General features: G+C 40.0%; 1 protein-coding gene across 1 annotated transcript; it reads left to right on the top strand.

Moving 5' to 3' along the window:
* The first annotated feature begins 183 nt into the window (after positions 1–183).
* Positions 184–19,130, top strand: capgb (capping protein (actin filament), gelsolin-like b). Its single transcript, XM_072667756.1, has 9 exons — positions 184–238; positions 7,752–7,945; positions 9,748–9,902; positions 12,213–12,374; positions 13,723–13,872; positions 16,065–16,151; positions 16,589–16,721; positions 17,213–17,304; positions 18,575–19,130. Exons 2-9 carry the CDS (start codon positions 7,753–7,755, stop codon positions 18,638–18,640), a joined length of 1,038 nt encoding a protein of 345 aa, XP_072523857.1. The 5' UTR covers positions 184–238; position 7,752; the 3' UTR covers positions 18,641–19,130.
* The last annotated feature ends 838 nt before the right edge of the window (positions 19,131–19,968 follow it).

The following is a 19,968-nucleotide window of genomic DNA, read 5'->3' as shown; positions in this document are numbered from 1 at the left end:
AACTCCTATGGTTGTCTTGGCAGCTCTGGTGTGTCTCTCTTCCTTCATTCCCTCTCAAGACCATTTTTTTAGGCATTTTCCTCTCTGGTTTTGGTGTGGGTGTTTTTTAGCCCAGAGGGCTGGGCTGTGACTCACTCTACCAGGAAGTGTGTGTTCATAGGCCTCCCCTCCCTTGCAAAATCTCTTCCTCTCTTTCCTTAAACAGCGAAAAGTCTCCACAGGCTGAAACTACTGCAAGGTAAGGTTCTTATTAGTGGTAAATCCTCATTTAGGTGTGTTTAGTAACTTATTTGGTGGACTTACAGCAGACTTTGCTATTTTCTCCCAATGTTTTCTTTAAGAACATGCCACACATTCTTGTTAAACAATGAGAATCTGTGCAGAAACAGAAGACAGTCATACTCCATGCCAGATGTCATTTTCTGATGTAGAAAAGATCTACTAGGTTTCAATGACTTGCTCATCATCTTTCCCTGCAGCCACGCCAAATATTAAATGAGAGACTGGAATGCGATTACAGTGTCATGCTACTCCTCCCTCACTCTAACTGCTTATTGCTTTATTGTCTGCTATCATATTTCTGATTAGTGGATGCGTATGGCTGACGCCTCATATGTCTCAGACATTGTGGCACTGACCCCTGTCAATCTCCTCATCTTTCCTTGCATTCACTGACCAGAGACTGCTTTCACCTCCTGTGTGATGTTTCACCTCTTTTGTTTCCACTCTGTTAATCTGCTTTCCCCATTTGTACAGAACTGTGAAACTGTCTTGTAGTGTGTAAAGTTATTTATCTGGGCAGTAATTTTAGAATCAATACTAGTAAACAGTATACGATCCATCAGGATTTGGCATGTGAGTGTGTTGCCTCTCTTTCCAAAGCTCTTCTCAAGAAAACACAGCATTTTTTTATTTAGAGTTTATCTAACCAGGCCTTTATTAAAGTACATCCGGAGAACTGCTGGTGGAACTGAACAAGTCCATACAGCGTCTATAGTTGACCTCGAAGTCTACCTGTGCTCTTCTAACCAGCATATCAGTGACTACTTATTTATCTTAACATATAATCAGCCATAACATTAGCACCACTGACAGGCAAGTGAAAAACATTGGTTATCTTCATCTGCAGTGCCATCTGTCAAGGGGTGGATCTATTTCCAGTTCTTGAAGGTGATGTGTTAAAAACAGGAAAAATGACCCAGTGCTGGGTCAGTACATCTCCAAAACATCAGGCCGGTCTTGTGGGGTTTTTCTGGTATGCAGTGGTCAGTACCTACCAAACGTGGTCCAAGAAAGGACAGCCTGTGAACCGGCAACAGGGTCTTGGACAACTGAGGCTCTGATGCGGCCCCACCTCACAACTTACAGGACTTGCTAACGTTTTAGTGCCAGATGCCACAGGACACCTTTAGAGCTCTTATGGAGTTCATGCCTTGAGGGGTCAGAGCTATTGTGGCAGCACAAGGAGGACCTTAGGCAGTAACATTGTACTGTAATACTAATGGTACTAATGTTATGGCTGATCGATGTGATTTGTTAAAGTAACAAAAACATTATTCTAACGTGTGTTTGTGTGCATTTGTGTGAGGGTCCATGGCTGTGGTATGTGTACAAGCCTAAAGCAGGCGAAATTTGTTGTCTTGGGGGGCCAAAGTACAAGATTGAAACAATATATTAGATATAAAAATGGAACTGAAGAAGAATTTAATAATATCTACAAAAATTCTCTCACTGAGCTGCCGTTGCTGTGATAACCTTTTATATCTGTTTTTCCATTTTCATACATTATCTGAATGTTGTTCTTTACATTTACATTTCTAAATTTCGTGACACTCTAACCAATAGAAATGCTCCAAAATGGCTCAGAATAAAATCGTCAACCTACATTGACTTCCACTGAAAGCTATTAAGCCTTAAAAATGATTGAAAATTGAAGCACAAATGATATTTTTGTGCCACAGCGACAATATATAAGTATATTAGTATATTAGCTCTTGCAATAGATTTACCATCTCTTCTGTTCCTTCCGTCTGGATTGGTAGAAGGATGGAGGGTTGGATGGATGGAGGGTTGGATGGATGGATGGATGGATGGATGGATGGATGGAGGCGCAGTAACTGTCACGCCGGTGTTCAGCATTTGTCAGGCAACCTGACTCTCCTCGCCATGGGGCGTCCTCAGCAGGGCTGCTCGGATTATTCCCGCGTGTCCAGTTACTGGCCACATATAAGCTAACCAGGCCAGGTGGACACACAGACACACACACACACATATTTACACACACTGTGCCTCAGTATCCCACACACTGTGGAGCAGGCAGGCAGGCAGAATGGAGCCGGAGTCAGAAAGCGTGCCTGAGCTGGCTGAGGGGATCATGCAGTTAAGTGAATGGGCCTTTTCTCTCCGCTCTGAAACCAGTCTGTGCATATTTTTCATTGAACTGCTCACTAAGGCCTTCTGTGGCCACACCTTACTGCATCTTTATGTCTACAGGGCCTGCCAGTGCACTCCTTTAGCACAGTGCACCTACTCGAGTCTCTCTTCCTCTGTCTTACTCTCTGTTGTGGGTAACTGAGAGACCTGGGTATATTTAAGTTCTTTTTTAGGGTCTAACTAACCAGGCAATGAGGCACTTAAGCATCCAAGAGTACAGAGTAAAACTGCAGTGAATGAATATTCCCTATGATTTTGTTTCTAAGAACAAAAAATTAACATCTTTCTAGTGCAGGTCTGGTTTCTGTTCCAGCTTACGACGTCACTTTCACATTTTGCTCTCATGCTACTTAGTTACCACAAACACTAAAATGTCATGAACAGGAAATGAATGGATGTGCAGATGTTTGTAGTTTGGTGGCATGCGTGTGAGCATGTGAGATCTTTTAGCCTGGGTTTGTGGGTTTAGGTAAGTTTCAGTTAACCTTTTCCAACTTCCTTAACAAACTTCAGAGCTTGTCCTGTATTCATTCAAATCAAACGGCTCTTTGGTTTAACATCTTTAAACCTGTATATGTTCTATACAAAGCAAACATTCATATGGCCATATGGGTCTCTATATTTGAAAGTAGGTAGGTGTGCAGATGTGTTCGGATGTTTATATGCACTCATCACAGACATGGATGTCATGACAGTTCTACTTGAAAACTCGATTGAACTTGATTCCTTTGACCTGTACATTTTCTAGAGCAAAATGGGTGAATAACATGTATCTTTAATATAGTATCACACATTTTCATTTTGGTGGTTTAAATTAAATATTGTCACATATAATAAAGAGGGTGTGTTAACAGACTAAGTGTTATCTCAAGTGATGGACATAATGTGTTGGTTTGAACCCAGCGGCTTTAGAGTGAGGTTTTTAGAATATAGCTGATGAGTCATTTGGAGTTTGTGTTGGTTTACTAGGACAGTCACTGTCATGTGTGGTGTGACTTTTTTTCCAGGCGTGGCACTTTCTGTCTGTTTTCTGTCTAAAGTCTTCCTTTATTCTTTCTAGTTTGACCTGTACAGTAATCCAGGGGTTTTCTTCTGGAATCCCAAGTACATTTTAAGATGTATTTTCTTCTTCTTCTTCTTTCTTTGTGGACGGGCCTCTGTTTATTACTGATTGCCAATAGGACCTTCAACTACCCTTTCTACTGTCACATTTGTTTTTTTATTTGATATTTTTCAGTTTTAGCAATCTAAGCAATCTAAGCAATAGCAATGCTTTACAAAACAAAACACCAACCCTATCTACCATAACCATGATCCAGACACCCCTTAAAATAAAAAACACATCCCTTTAACTGAGTTGCCTCTGCACTCCTACGCCACAAACCATTTCAATGCAAAGATATGAACCACCAGTTTGTAAAAACAATGTAAGCTGCAGGCACGTACGTGGGGTATCTCCATTATATCAGCTATTAAAATGCACTCCAATCTTACTCACTGATAGTAAATGGGAGGGTGCAATACATCTGCTTGGTTCAGGTTTATTGCAGGAAGATCTATATTTTATGAGTGGCAATGCCTATAATCTATATTGAGATTGCCCAGTGCTACACCAATGCTATATTGACTGAAAGGATTACATAGCTATGGCATAGTACACTGTCCAGATGATTATATTATATTCAGGGTGGAAACCCCAGCCCCACCCCATTTGTTGTAACTGGTTGCCATGTATTTACAGCAGTATTACCTGCCCATAGCTGTGCTGTGAAACAACCTGTCTCAGTAAGATGTGTGAGGACTTGTTCAGGGACACACCTTGCTGTGGGCTGTGGGTGGTGATATGCTCCTTTTTAACCTTATCTTATGTAACCATGAGTTAATTCAGCTCTGATGAATCCCTAAACTCCTACTGCCCTCCTTATCCCCTGCTCTTTGCTCCTTACTAGGCTTCAGTATCACTGTGGACTCCTTGACTTTTTCCTTCACTGTCTACTTTTAAATACTTCAGAGACCGCGAGATCTAATCTGATGTTTTGCCTTCAGTCACAATAATTACATTACATTTGAAAGTTTTTACTTTCTTTTATAGTATATACATTTGTATGATTCCTGAAGTATACATTTTAATTTATTGTAAATCATTTGGAAAAAAAATGTAAATAATTAATCACTCTAACTGTCCAAGTTCAAGCTCCTGTAAATCTGTTCATTTTTACTGACCCAAATATGCCTGTACAGCGCCTGCATTACCAATAAAATTAATCAGACTAACTTGGATTATGGGCGACCCTTTGATATTTTAAGATGTTATATTTATATTTATATTTATTCTAAAAGGCTGAGCCACAAATACATTTTGTTAATAATTTACACAGATTGAAGATATTGACAAAATTGGTTTGCAATTGGCTTCAACCTGTAAATCATTTTAAAAAGTACAAAACACCCCCCCCCCCCCCCCCCCCCCACCCTGCACTGGACAAGTCTGACTTGCAAGTAAACGCCACAAAGAGGCTTTCCTTTCAAAAATGTTTAATGGCCCCCGTCAGTCACTGGCTCCTAAAATCGTCCTAATTTCCCCAACCTCTAATTTAGAATAAATTCTGCATAAAAATTATCAATATGAGATTTTAGTTTACAATATTACTAAAGAAATTACTCAGGAAACGCACAAACACCAGAAAAGCCAGAAGGCATTGTTTTTTGGCCAAAATTCAAAATGCTTTGAGTGGCATAAAGCTAACACTGCCTGTTCAACACCAAACACCTTGCCAAGTGAAACTTCCCTTTTCAGTAGGTCCATGATCTCAAATGCAAGGCTGCAGGAACACCGAAGTAATTGAACAGAAAAGTACTACTTCTACAATGGCCAAGTCAAAATCCAGATTTCATGCCAATGGAGAATCCTAGGTACTATTTGAAAAGTCTGGTCCACAAACATCAACCCCGAGCAAATATGTGAGGAAGAAGGAGTGAAAATCACTTCTAAACAGTAAGCAAAGATGGTGGAAACTCACTCTAACAGACCTAATTTGTTGCAAGAGGATCTAAAAGAGAAAAATCATGAAAATGATTTTGAAATGCAGTAACGGATTAGGCATGTGTGTGTGTGTGTGTGTGTGTGTATACTCTGTATTCAGAAGCTCACTAACTTCATTGCAGAGTCTCACCCTTTCATTTCATTATCTGGATTACACACACCGTTGTTCCACATTTCCGGGTTGTGTTCCTTTGAGACTGACAGGGCAGAGCACCAATCAGATTACACTCCTGTGTTACTGATAGTACTGCAGACCTATTGGCAAGGAGAGCAGTGGAAGCGAGGAGCCTTCTGTAGGTCAACAGCAGAAAGCTTCAGCTGACTTCAGACTCCAGAAGCTGCTCCCTTAATCCCTCTTTCTCTAGATCCTCATCCCCTTTACATACCCACTTTTCACAGTCTATTCCCGTTCAAACAAACTTCATGCCCATCTCCTCCCCATCTACTTCTTCTTCTTCAGACCACCACTCTAATGGGGGTGCCAGGCTTCACACGCAGACCACAGAAAAGCTGACCCGGACTTCCAGCCAAAAAACACTTGCGAGTCCGCCCTCCAGCTTCACCTCAGGGTGTGATCCGCACTAGCAAACTGCTTATTGAACTAGTTTAGTCCCGCCTGTTCATATAAGTGTAGGTTATAAGTAAGTAAGTTCTAAGTGTCTAGCCCAGACAGTATTTTCACTGAGACCCAATCAGGTCAGAAATTAATCATATTTCACACTAAAAAATGGCCCTGTGGATGGGCAGATAGAAGGTGGTCAGGTCAAAAGGAATGTTTTTGGTTTATAAAATCTCCCAAATGTCAAGTCAAGTTAAGACAGATTTATTTGTATAGTGCTTTTTACAACTGTTGTTGTCATAAAGCAGCTTTACATAATTAGTAATTAGTAAAAGACAGACAAAAAAAAGAAATAACATAAGACATGAAGGATCAGTATGCAAGCCAATGGCAACAGTGGCAAGGAAAAACTCCCTCAGAGCTGGAGGAAGAAACCTTGGGAGAAACCAAGACTCACAAGGGGAGCCCATCTTCCTCTGGTCAGAAATATTTAAACATTATTGATAAAAATGACCAAACCAGATACAACAGATAGTTAATAGTGGTGATATTTCATTACTGGACAGTGGAAATATGTAAAATACAAGACAAATATTGGATATGGGCCCTTTTAATAGGTTAATATGTCTTCTTCTGTACCTTTACCTTGTTTTGGAGATTTGGAGACAATCATAGAACTAGACATGACATTTTGCTGTTGTAGCTCATCTGCTTCAGTATTTGAAATTGTGCATTCTGAGATGCTTTTCTGCTCACCACAATTGTACAGAGTGGTTATCTGATTACTGTAGCGGTTCTGTCAGCTCCAACCAGTTGTCAACATGACGTCTTTATTGCAGCGTTCTGAGTCATCTCTAACGAATGAAGTTTGTGCTGAAACTCTCAGGAGATCAGCAGTTCTAGAAATGCTCAACCCAGCCCGTCTGGCACCAACAATCATGCCATGCTCAAAATTACTGAGCTCACAATTCTTCTGCCATTCTGATGGTTAATGTGAACCTTATCTGAATGTGCTGGCTCGTATCTGCTTAATTATATGCACTGCCCCTTTGCTGTTACATAGTTAGCTGATTAGATAATTACCGGAATGAGAAGATGTCCAGGTCTTCATAACACATGTCTTGGTGGCTGTGCATGGTTTTGTTAAAACGGTGGATATGAATGTGATATTTGTCATTCTGCTGTTAGTTGTCAAATCTCTTGAGGCCTTTAGTTTTTTACACTATGAATTTCAGATATAAATCATTGGCTATTGATCATTTCCTATTAAAATACTAAAACAGTGTAGTCATATTAGAACATGTGGTTGATATTGCATAATGTCTTATACAGTACCATTGGTGACTGTTGTTACTGGTGCCCCATCATTCTCTTTCATTTCCTCTTTCAACACACAATAGATGTTTGTCAAACCCTCTCTCTCTTCCTTTGTTTCTCACTTCTATCACCTCAACTAACCGTCACCATAAAGTACTAAAATGAATAAGACTCCAGCTATCAGTTATAAGTAGCCATTCCATTTTCATACTGGAATATTTGTCCTTATACTGCTTTCTAATCTGCCTCAGTTATTCTCTTACTCATTTGGATGCATGTTCTGCATCTCTCTCCATCATTTCGTATTCCCTCTCCATCATTCCCTGCCATCCTCTCTGCACACCATTGGACTCCACAGAACCCCCCTCCGCTAATACACTGCCCCTTTTGTTCCTGCAGAATGCTCCCCTTCCAGGCAGCTCCAGGTCAGTTTGGTCCAGAGGTGAGGGAACCAGGGCTGCGCTGCTGGCGGGTGGAGAAGATGAAGGCTGTCCCGCTGGACTCCTCTGAGGTGGGAGCTTTCTTCAATGGAGATTCATACCTGGTGCTGGAGAACAGGGGAGATCAGGGAGCGGACCTGCACATGTGGATCGGTAAGGTGCACCCCAATCAGAAATAGTTCATACACTCCTTTTACATAAGACTCTTGGCCTTTAAAGGGCCAATATTGTGGAAAACAACATGCTGTATTTTCCAAACTGGCCCAGTATGAGTTGGGGTACTGATCATCCAACATCCCGACTTCACTAATGCTCTTGTTGCTTAATCCAATGAAATCCTCATAGCAATGCTCCATAATCTAGTAGAAAGCCTTTTCTGGACAGTAAAGACGGTTACTCCAACAAAGACTGGATAAACTTCTCTTTCTTAATACACTTTATTTCAGAAGAAACACTGAGTGAGCAGGTGTCCCAATACTTTTGCCCTTTAAGTGTAGAATACAGGAACCTTAGCACATTGAAAGTCTAATAGAATTTGACCTGTGAGTGATGAACTTTGCTTTATGAATAGTTGTACTAACTTATTAATATACTGTAAGTGCTAAAGGATTTATTCAGCCCATTAGTAAAATACCTTGTTTTGGCTTAGGGACAAGAAAACCAGAAGCAGGTCAAATGTCTTTGTAACTAATTACTCTGTACTCTTTTACAGCATATCTTTTATTAGTCAGTTAACCAACTCTCCTGAGCTGGAAGACTTTGTATTCTTTATAGCAGTAACTTATGGTGTGTTCAGTGTTGGCCACATCATCATGACGCATTCACAGGGTGATATTTTGGTACTTGTGGCATTAGTTCACTTCTGGTTGCATTGTTTATGTTCATACATGCCAAGAGAACAAAACATCATGCCACATTTTCTTGTATTTTGGACACAAATGAATTCTAAATGAATCAGACATGTGGTGCAGTCTGAGTTTAGGAGAAAGATTGTTATTTATCAGACACATGCAGAACCTCAGAAGCTGTATTGGTAAGTGGTACGTGCGCTTAATGATGACATTAAGCTTATACGACACGCTTGGCTAGCAGGCGTGGAGTGTGGAGTGATCAATGGAGTGGGTATGGTGAAAGAGAGGAGAGAGGGATAAAGAGGGCCGTGTCCCAGGGGAAAAAGGGAAGGGCGGGTGTTTGTGTGGGTCATTAAAGTTTCAGCAGGTGTGTGACAGGGCAGCAGTGGGCCTGTTGGCTCTTCATGTATCCGGTGCTTTAGGTAACACTAAGCTGGTTGTTTGCACGTGGATGCTCCATTAAAGCCATCTGCTCCCATGGCCTCTCCATCCCCTTCAACACTGCCCTCTCTAACATCCTCTGTGAAGCTGCCTGTTCCATCTACGGCCTGCACTTTCCACCCACAGCACCATTTTAACCTGCCACACTCAGTATCCTCACTTTTTCATGTCCTTTTGCATGTTTATTATGTTACCTTCCTAAGTGTCCCCCAAAAGTGGAGTACTGAGATATTACTCTGTATGTTCAGGTAAGCCTGCCTTTCATGTTTTGCCAATTTAGCATGGCTGTCTTACTGCCACTCCACCTATTAAACCTTCTCTTCACAATTGATGCTGAGACTTTGGCCAGTGTTGAGCTGTGCTACAAGGTGTTGTCATGTGAGGCACCTATCACACAAGACCCCCACCCCACCCCAGCAGTTTACTGCTGACATTTAATTAAAAAATGTATTAATTGAGTATGTTTTTAGAATTGTTATAGCTGTGGAGCCAGTGGTATTTCATTTATCAGGGAAAATGGTGTGTTCTGAAACATTTGACCTGTAGTGTACATCTGTATGTGAAGCCAATAAACAAGTACACACACAAACCCAATCAATCACACACATTCCTTGTTTCTTCTTTCTCTCTTTCTTTATATTTGTTCTTCTCTGTATCTCTCAGGAGAGAAGTCGTCTCGTGATGAGCAGGTTGCGTGTGCCATGCTTGCCACCCAGCTGGATAACTTTCTGGGTGGAGAGCCAGTCCAGCACAGGCAGGTGCAGGGCTATGAGTCTCCTGAATTCATGGCCCTGTTCCCCAGAGGGGTCAGCTATAAGGTGAGATGACACTCTGGACCCACCACAACCAGGAAAATGCGGATAAGAATAAGACATATGTAGCAGTAAAGACATTTCTTATCTCAGACAGGACTGCACTGACCTTCAGGTCCTTAATTAGAACAAGTACTGACATAAGATCAAGCAGAATTTATCGCCATTGTACAGCAGTACAACAGAACTCCACCTCTGTATTTAACTAATCCACACACATACTCACACACACACTCTTACATGCATACTAGTGATCAAGCCAGTGAAAACACGCACCTGGAGTTGTAGTCAGTCACCTCTAAGCCCAAGGAGCAGTTAAGGCCCTTCCTCAAGGGCACCTCAGCCATGGATACCAGTCCTGGGCATCTGACCAGTCCGCTTCTCTAACCTTTACGCCAGCTTAATACTGTATATTGTATGTAATACTAGCATAGTAAAGACTTTGTCTGTCTATGATAAAGCCTTTATAATGGACAGTCCTACAAATGCAACCCCGTGCATATAGAAACTATAGCATGTTTGAATAAACACTGCAATAAACTGATACAAAGCACCCCTTGAAATAGGCAAGCTCCATTACCTTCATGGTTTTCCTTCATATAATCTGGAAATGGTTTAGTCAGGACAGTGTGAAAGCAACACAATGGAGTGTACCCACTGCACAGTCAATGTACTCCTCCTGTCTTTGTGTTTTCACATGTTCATTCTCATGTTGCTCTGCTGGTGTGGTGTTCATATGGGAATAGCTTTGGGCTATGAAACTTGCCCTGCTTAGTGTGTAGTCTTTTCCAGAGGGTTACGTCATGGCCTTTAAATACCACCTCCACTGGTATCTCCCTCACTGTAACACACCCATTTTAACTCAGGAAAGGCCTGTTATTTACTGCACGTACTGCACACTTCCTCAGACCATCAACTGCTCCCTGAGAGCAGCTCAAATCATAGTATTTACTGCAGAGCTAAAGGAAGGGCATGGAAAACTTGCCATCAGATTAGCCAGCCATCAAATGCTGCCTCATTTAATTTAATTCTGGGTCTATTTGGGGCAGAACTGTTACATAAATAGATGTAATCTCTGAAATCAGTTTGATCACACATACAGTAAGGGATCCAAATCAAATCCCAGTTAGATGATATGAGAAACCCTTCTAGTTAAGCTTTATAGACTCTTAATAAAGTTTTATGGAAAGCTATGCTCAGGTAAAGCTTACGGTCAGAGCCATATAGTACTTAGCTGCCATCTCATTGCAGGATACTAGGAAGCAAGCTTTGGGGAAAGGAAGGGGAAATCCCTCACCAAACAATAATTCGAGTTGAATGTCAGAATCTAAGAGGTGGACAGTGCTTCAGTCATTGCTGGAGTTATGTAACAGAAATGTGCACAGTTTTAGCTTCACTGCTGAAACAGTTCCTTATTCGTCACTGATAGGTCAATTACATTATATGGAGAAAAGTACTGGGAGACCTGCTCGTTTATTGTTGCTTCTGAAATCAAGGGTAAAAAGAGTTTATCCTGCTTTTGTTGGACAAACTTTCTCCACTCTCCAGGGAAAACTTTCTACTAGATTCTGGAGCATTGCTGTGAGAATTTGATTGCATTCAGTGACAAGAGTGTTGATAAGGTCAAAATGTTGTTTGATCACCACCTCACCTCATCTCAGAAATATTTTATGGAGCAGCAACATTCCTGAGAACACAGTTCCACTGCTCCACAGCACAATACCACTCCAGCCCACGCCTGGCATTTGGTATGGTGCCATTAGGGTTCATGTTTATTTGCTTCAGTGAGTCCTATTCTGCTGGCAGTACTTATCTGCTATTGATCTATACTGAAGTTTCCAAAATTGATTGCATGTTCTACAGCACTTCACTAAAGAAGAAGGAAAGAGACCAATAATCAGAATCAGATTTATTGTATGTTCACACACACAAGGATTTTGTTTTGGCTGTTAGTGTCTCTCTAGTATTAACAATATACAGCTACTCTACATATAATTTACAGACAATGCACAATATACAGAGAATAGTAGAACAATAGTATATACTGTATACATAGACTATACAAGGGCGTTTATGTACAGTGTGCTTTACAGTATTATTCACAGAATAGCAGTATGTAACACTATACAGATTAAAGATTGTGTAACCACAGCAGTGTACAAATGTGTGAAATAAATAATGGTGCAGTAATATAATCTAATTACTAATTACATAACATAATCTATTTTTCAATAAATATGATGGCATCTCTCTCTCTCTCTCTCTCTCTCTCTCTCTCTCTTTCTCTATCTCTATCTATCTATCACTCTCTCTCAGGAGGGTGGAGTGGAGTCTGGATTCAGGAGATCTCAGTCTGATTCTGGTCCAGTTCAAAGGTTGTATCACATTAAAGGAAAGAGGAACATCAGAGCTAAAGAGGTGGATCTGAGCTGGAACAGCTTCAACAAAGGGGACTGCTTTATCCTCGACCTGGGAGAGGTGTGTGTGTGAGAAAGAGAGAGAGTGCAAAAGTGAGATTGAGAAAGAGAGAATGCCTTACTACCTTACACAAGTACCTTTCCACAAAACAACTGCGGTTGAAGAAATACAGAAGAACCCTCTCCTGATGTCTTGTGTTTTTTATGTTTGCCACATTTGGTGGTTTTAAAGACAGGAGGAAACCCCAAACACAAATTTAAATAATCATCTCATTTATTGAAGGAATATCGCTTAACTAAAATGGAATTACAGGTTTTACCACCCTAGCTACAAGAACTGCATCCAAATGCTTCATGTAAGTAAGAATTTAATAAGAACAGTAAGAATTTGTCCCACTCGTTCATCCACACTGACTGACCTTTGAGCAGGTACTGCTTATTTAAGACCCCCTGTTTACCTGAGATTTAAGTCTAGGCAATGACTTGACCACTCAGAAACCTTAATTTTAGTTCCTTTGATCCATTCAGAGGCTGACCTCTTGTGTGTTGGACTGTCATAGTTCCCTTAACTATAGCAAGCTGGTCAGGCCCTGAAGCAGCAAACCATCCAAACACCATTACACTACCATCACCATCGCCTTGTTTGAGTCAAAAGTGGAACTTAGGATGTCCATCAGTCAACAGAGCATTATTCAAAACAATTTAAGGGTCATCAAGGTGGTGTTTGGCAAATTTCAGATACATCTTTTTGTGTATGTGCCCCTCTTGGTTAGCAGTGGTGTTTATCTTGCAACTTTTCCATGGATACCATTGTTGCTCAGTGTCTTTTTAATGGTGAAATCAGGGGAAGTTTTGATTTTAGGGGCCTGTGTCTGACCGGGTCCCAGAAAATTGTATTAATTGAGGATTGGGCAGAATGTTTAGAGTTGTGGGGTCTTGTCTTTTTGTGGAGCCCAAAATAATGAACCCTGAGTTTGTTTAAGGGGAGTGGGGCCTGCAGTTGCTTCTGTGGAGATGTTCATCTGTGTGCATCTGTTGTTCTTGCGGCAGTTTTGGTTGAATTTGGTCAATCTGGCCACTTCTGGGAAGATTTGTAACCATTTCAGACTTTTTCCATTTAGAGATAATGACTTTCAATGTGGTTTGCTGGAACCCTAAATCCATAGAAATGGCTTTGTGGTGTGTTCCAGACTGAGATCTTACAGTTCATTTCTTTCTCAACTCTGAACATTTCTAGCAACTCAAATAGCTAGAAAGGTTCAGTTTAGGTGATGTATGGATTCAACAGGGCTGGTGGTAATCAAGCCACTGTCAGGTGTTGTTGGATAATTTAAAGATGTATTTAGTGTTTACTTGGGTTGTCTTTGTTTTACAACCTCTGCAAATGTATTTTGCTGTTCACTTTCTAGACAATCGTATCCTGGGTGGGCTCTCAGGCCAACATCTTTGAGAAGCAGAAGGTGCGAGAGATCTCTACTCTGATAAGAGACACAGAGAGGCACGGCAAAGCCCAGATCACACACATCAACGAAGGAGAGGAGACACCAGAAATGCTGAAGGTTGGAAATAGCAGGGGGTTTTTTTTAGCTCTGAGCTAACAGACTGCCTGTGGGTGTTTTTGCTTCCTCTTCTATCCTCAAACTCATATTCAAATTCAGTTCTATTAGTTAGGACTAAAAGCATGCCTTTGTCCCACCATGAAAGTATCCAACAAAACCACTCCTTTAAAGAAAATGGCCTGTGAGCTGTCCTCTTTCCCATTAACTAACTAACTATGCAAAGTTCAGCTTTATTTTGCTCTGTAATGATCACATTTATTATTAGTGTTATTTAAAAATACTTTCATAATGTAATGCTTTAACATTTGCTGAGTGTTGAGCAATATTGTTTTTATCTTGAGTGAGGCTGAGTTGAGATCATTCATTTAGATTAAAATGTTCTGTAGATTTCAACATGGATACTGCAAGACAGAAGATGCCTGTGGTTTTCTGACTGTGTAAACAACTGCAATTTGCAATAACTTGCCACGAGAGTGGGGAGGCATTACGAAAACTCTAGTTATATCTTTGTGCAGTTGACTGAGATGTTTTATTTGTGCTAAGTGACTCGTGGTAGAACAGTACTAAATAACTTTTCTGTATTTATTCATTTATTTATTATTTATACAAAGGAATTGACCCCTAAGCTAACCCCTAAGAGTTTCAACAGCTAAGTTTTAGCAGCTAATCTGTCAATAGTTATATAGGGGGGTATATAGGTGGGCTGTCCAGATGATTATGAGTATTACTGCCGTGTTTTACTGCTTGACTAAAATCAGATACTAGTGTTTTTTTTTTTTTCATTTGCATGCACTGTTAGCAAATCATAAACCACACCAGTAAACGTCCCAGTAAGATGCTGAGCTGAGCTAATTAACTAATACATTTTAAAGACTATATATATAAGCCATATATATATGTGTGTATATGTATGTATGTATGTATGTATGTATGTATATGAATTGAACACCATTGAATTCAGGATTGCTGCACAATTTATATAACAACTTGGCTTATATAGCCATATAAAAGTCATGTAAAAGAAGAGATATAGATAAGAGATATCATTCTGCTGCTCTGTCATGATATGGAAAAGTTAAAGTCATAAACTCAAAGCAAACATTCAATTCAGACTGTGTTATTGAGATGATCATGTGATTCTAAGAGAGGGGGTGAATTCAGAGAACTTTGGGCTGGAGTTCAGGTGATTTCTGCTTATGCTAAGAAGGCCAGACCCACCTCTGATAAGTGGAGCTAGGGCTGAGAGATATGACTGAGTTAAAGGCAGGAGATTGGGTGGTGGTGGGATGTGAAAACACAGAAGGTAGAGATGGAATTATTGGACGTTAGACTGGCAGGAAGAGGGGCTTCAGGCCCCTGTTGTTGATATTGTTTGTTCAGAAAACAGCTTATCTCTTTAAATGTAAATCTAATATTTACAATTTCTGTTGTTCACTTGTTTTACCAACAAGTATTTTACCAAACAGTACTTCTGCTCTTTTCTGTGTCTTTAATTGGGAGCTTTTCAGTGACAGAACTTCATTAATATACATGAGTCATTAATATACATGAGTTTATTAACTGTCAGTTTTGACTAGCTGTCGTTGCAGTGCTAGTGAGGGGCTTATGAATTGCACTGAAAAGCTCTGCTGCAGTTTGCTTGCCACAGCAGTACACTACAACTGTTTTGGTTTTTTTTCCTGGGGTGCTGGAAGGCTACATGCATGTGTGAAATGTGTCAAATGATTTTTTTTTAACTATGTGTTAAATGAGAAAGGAAATACAGTTTTTGAGCATGGCAGTAGACAACACCACAACCAGACAAATTCAATAGGGACAGTAAACTACACAGCCATTTAACACATAAGAATGAGGACTAGACCGTAGACAATAGGGTAAGGCCAACATAAAGCAACTGTAACACCATCAGCGACACTGGCTATTTGTATTTTTATCAGTGCAAACAATGTGAAGGTGTGAAGGTGTTGAACTGACAAGTGATGGGACCCACCACTGTTATTTAGATTCCACTGTATTCAACTGCAAATTAGCCAGACGTCCTTAAAGAACTCAAGGCATCTGGTACAGAGACTTAAGTAACTTAATTCATCAATTACATTCAAGGCCTACTACCTTTACTGTCTATTTCCCTGTGCTGAGGAGATAACCATCATTTCTGAGTTCTTTGCATTTCTTTACTATTTGATTGACAGGTGCTTGGTCCAGTGCCACCGCTTAAAGAGAGCACTCCAGAGGACGACAGCCAAGCAGACGTATCTAACTCTGCATCTCTCTACAAGGTACCAGGACATTTGCTTGACTGTTGGAACGTAATACCATATCCACCTTATTTCCCATTAAACAGTGGGGGTGTGGCCATCTTTGTTTACTTTGTGTTGGAATTTCAGGTGTGACAGCGGATCCACTGATCTACATTATCACCTCAGTGATAATAAACATGCAGTGAGATGTATAATATGCACACTTAGAGGATGTCACAATCATTAGAAGAAGATGAGAGTTTCACTTGAATAACAGGGTTATGAACACAAAACAAGAAGATTTTAGTCAGATGGAGCACCATAACTATCCACTGCCTTCCAAGGGAGTGTCCTTATTCAGAGTGACTTACAAAAGTGCCTCACTGTTTGCTAAATAAATATCCTAGTTTGTATAGGCTAGATTCACTTTGTGACTTATTTATTAATGTTTATTAATGTTTATTACTTTCTCACAGGTTTCAGATGCTACAGGCTCTATGAAGCTGACCAAAGTCTCTGAAAAAAATCCATTTGCCAAGGACCTTCTCATACGTGATGACTGCTTCATCTTGGACAATGGCACCAATGGCAAGATCTTTGTTTGGAAAGGTGAGAGTGAGATATGTGAGCCCCATTACTAATAATTAACTCATAACAGATCATATATCTATGCATACACCTGATCCTTGTGTCTGCTATCGCCCGTTCATAAGAGAATCATTGATAATGGAACTCGGTCAGTAGGCTCAGCAAAGAGGGGCTGGAGCAGGGCTTTGTTCTGTTAGCTTATTAGTCTGTTGGAATGGATATTGTCTCCTATTGACTCAGTAATGATTTGGGCATTCATTTCTTGGTCAATATTTTGGATACGTCAAGGACTGATTTAATCTGATCTCAGCTCTGTTACACAAGTACAATAGATTATTGACAGAAAGGCATGCTGTTCTTCTATAGCAATAAATAGCTAATTGTGCTTTTATTCTTTCACAAAAGCAACCTTTAAATAAATTGTATTTGCTTCCAGGAATAATTTTCATCCTTTTGATTAAATGATAGCATATGAAATTAACTGCTGGTCTTTTGTCTCTGTTTATTAACAGGCAGTGGAGCAAATGCAGAAGAGAAGAAGGAAGCTCTAAAGATGGCAGATGAATTCATACAAAAAATGAACTACCCCAAGATGAAAACTCAGGTTTGCTTTACTGATAGTTATATAAAATAACTTAAATTTGTCATAAGATCTCCCCCCCCAAATGAGAGACACTAAGACAGGGAGAACTTCGGTTGGCTTCTGCTTTGTGCTAGAAGGCCAGACCCCCTTCTGATAAGTTGAGCTAGGAATGAGAGACATGACTGACTTAAGGGAAAAGACGAGGAGGTCCTGGGTTATAAAAACATTATTGTGACAGATTACATTTAGGATGTTTTATTGAGAGAGAGAGAGGGTTCAGGCTTGTTACTCCTCACAAAATTGTTATTTCATAACTCGATTTCTGTCTAAAATAAGAATAACTATCTATGTTTGCAAGGTAAAGATTTCACCAGTCTGTTTAGGACCACTCTTATATGAACTTTGTGCTTCATATCCGAGCATAACACAACATTGACTCCCTCATATTCCAGGAACTGTAGGGTGGATCCAAATCCATCAATATACATGAAGGAACACCAGATTTCCATCTCAGTTCTTAATCCGAATTCCTATATTTGGTAAATTCATACAAATTAAGGTGCTTTAAAAGGTTCCTTAATGTGATGCCATCAAGGAACCACTTTTGGTTCCACGAAGAACTACTGTATGTTTGTAATAGAAATGTGTGATTGAGTAAAAATCCTTTAAATTGGTTCTTTATGGACACAAAAGTGGTTCTTCTGTGGCATTACTCAAAGAACCATTTGAAGTACCTTTAAATTTAGAAGTATAAGATCAATGAACTATCGTAGTTCTAGTATATAGTTATATCAATCTAATATATAATTTAACATAGTGGCTGATTAGAATATGGGTACAGGGGATGGGCCGAGCCCTGTGTGTAATCTCAAGTATCATGTACAGAATTTTCTCATCTTTTCCTGTACTATTTCACTTCTGTACACATGAACTGTGCTGAAATGTGCACTCGGGTTATGGAAGAGGGGGCTAAAGCGAAAATAAAAGTCTCACCATACCTGACCAGATTGACATTATTTTAAAGTTAGGGGACATGTAACCAAGTATTCAAAAAATAAGTGATGTGTAAGCGACTGTTTTATAGCATTCCAACTTCAGGAAAAAGTGTAATGTCATACAGGACAATGGGTGGGTCTCCTTATTTGGCATGTGACATGATTTGCTCGTAAATCTCCAGCTCATACACTGCACAGCACATGACCAGGCTGGTTTTATATGTTTCTGAAACCTATATAGTAGAAACTGTTAGACATCCATAAACCTCCATTTTTTGTATGTGCATTTCCTACAGGTGGAGATCCTTCCGCAGGGACGAGAGACTGTGATCTTCAAGCAGTTCTTCCAAAACTGGAACTGAACGTCCTTGATATTTTGTTAACTTCAGGGTACTGTAACTTGCACAGTTGATTAAGAAACAAGACCTGCTGTTTTTATCAAAACGTCACCATCAACCGTACATTATTTTGTTACCAAATAAACACCATTGCATTCCAACATGGTTTTAAGATGTATGACAATAACGGAGAACCATGAGTAATCTCACATGGAAGCACAGCACACAGTTTGTGTGTTGAGGAGACAAACTGGAGAAAGGTGGTTGAGATAACCAGGGACCAAATTCTTCCTCATTTGTGCATGACCAAACCTGAATCCGTCACAGAAAACCCTAAAACCTAAAGCAACTGCCACTCTTAGTGATGAGAATGATCTGTGTTATTTAACAGTGTTCAGGCCAAGATTACATTTAAACGAAGCTTATGGACAGTTCTGTTTTTTACTAATTTTGTTGGTTAATAATCCATGTACTGTTTTAACAGCAAAGAAATAAAAATCCCAATGAATCAAGACACCGAAGAGTTTGAGATGGTTTCTCTCCATGTATGTTCATCCTTTATGATCTTGCTGGTGCCTTTTACCCAGACAGATACACAGCAGCATATGACTTCAATGAACCCTCTTCGGTATGAGCAAGGTTTATACAGTATAAGCACTGACATGTTTATGGTGACCGTTGCTGAGTTATGGGAGTGAAACAATCCTATATACGTTATAATGAGGTTAAAGTTTAGAAGGTATGGATAATGCAATCAATGGAGTGTTTAACGGTAAATTCGTTGTAAAGTTTGTAAGGTCAGAAAAGGGTCCTAATAGGTCACATTATATGAAGTGTTGTCGTTATTAACACAAAGCTCATGAACGTTGTCTCTTTGTTTGATAATGAACTCTTTCTGATAAGTAGATGTTTAATCCAGAGGAGGCAAGAAAAAGTTATCAAACTATTTCAGCTCAGACTCAAACTCTGTACTTTGCCCTCCTCGGTAAAACCCCTGCCAGCTGGCAGCACGCTCATCAGAACACTTACTGGTGATGAATGTGTTTTATAAGACCTGATGCTATGTGTCACTGTGGTTTCTAGATTCCCATGTTTAGGTTCATGAGAACCCCTGGATCACTCCTTGAAAATAATGCTCTTGAACTGTTCTTGGTTGGGAGGCACGGTGGTGCAACTGGTAGTGTGTGCGTGTGTGCGTGTGTGTATGCTGCACACCTCCAAAATTCCTCAGTCTAGTCTCTCTAGTCTAGTCACTCTTGTCTGTGAGAAGTTTGGTGTGTTCTGTTATATGTCTGTGTGGGGTTAAATTACCCCTAGGTGTAAGTGTGTGAGTAATTATTGCCTGATTCTGC

The sequence above is a fragment of the Salminus brasiliensis genome, chromosome 22 (genome assembly GCF_030463535.1).
Source record: "Salminus brasiliensis chromosome 22, fSalBra1.hap2, whole genome shotgun sequence".
NCBI lineage: Eukaryota > Metazoa > Chordata > Actinopteri > Characiformes > Bryconidae > Salminus > Salminus brasiliensis.
This window is presented reverse-complemented; position numbering and strand designations above follow the sequence as displayed.

Coding starts and splice junctions, on each gene's coding strand:
- capgb (XM_072667756.1), top strand. CDS start 7,753: ATGCTCCCCTTCCAGGCAGCTCCAGGTCAGTTTGGTCCAGAGGTGAGG. Junction 13,873..16,064: donor AGACACCAGAAATGCTGAAG/GTTGGAAATAGC, acceptor TTTGATTGACAG/GTGCTTGGTCCAGTGCCACC. Junction 16,722..17,212: donor CAAGATCTTTGTTTGGAAAG/GTGAGAGTGAGA, acceptor GTTTATTAACAG/GCAGTGGAGCAAATGCAGAA.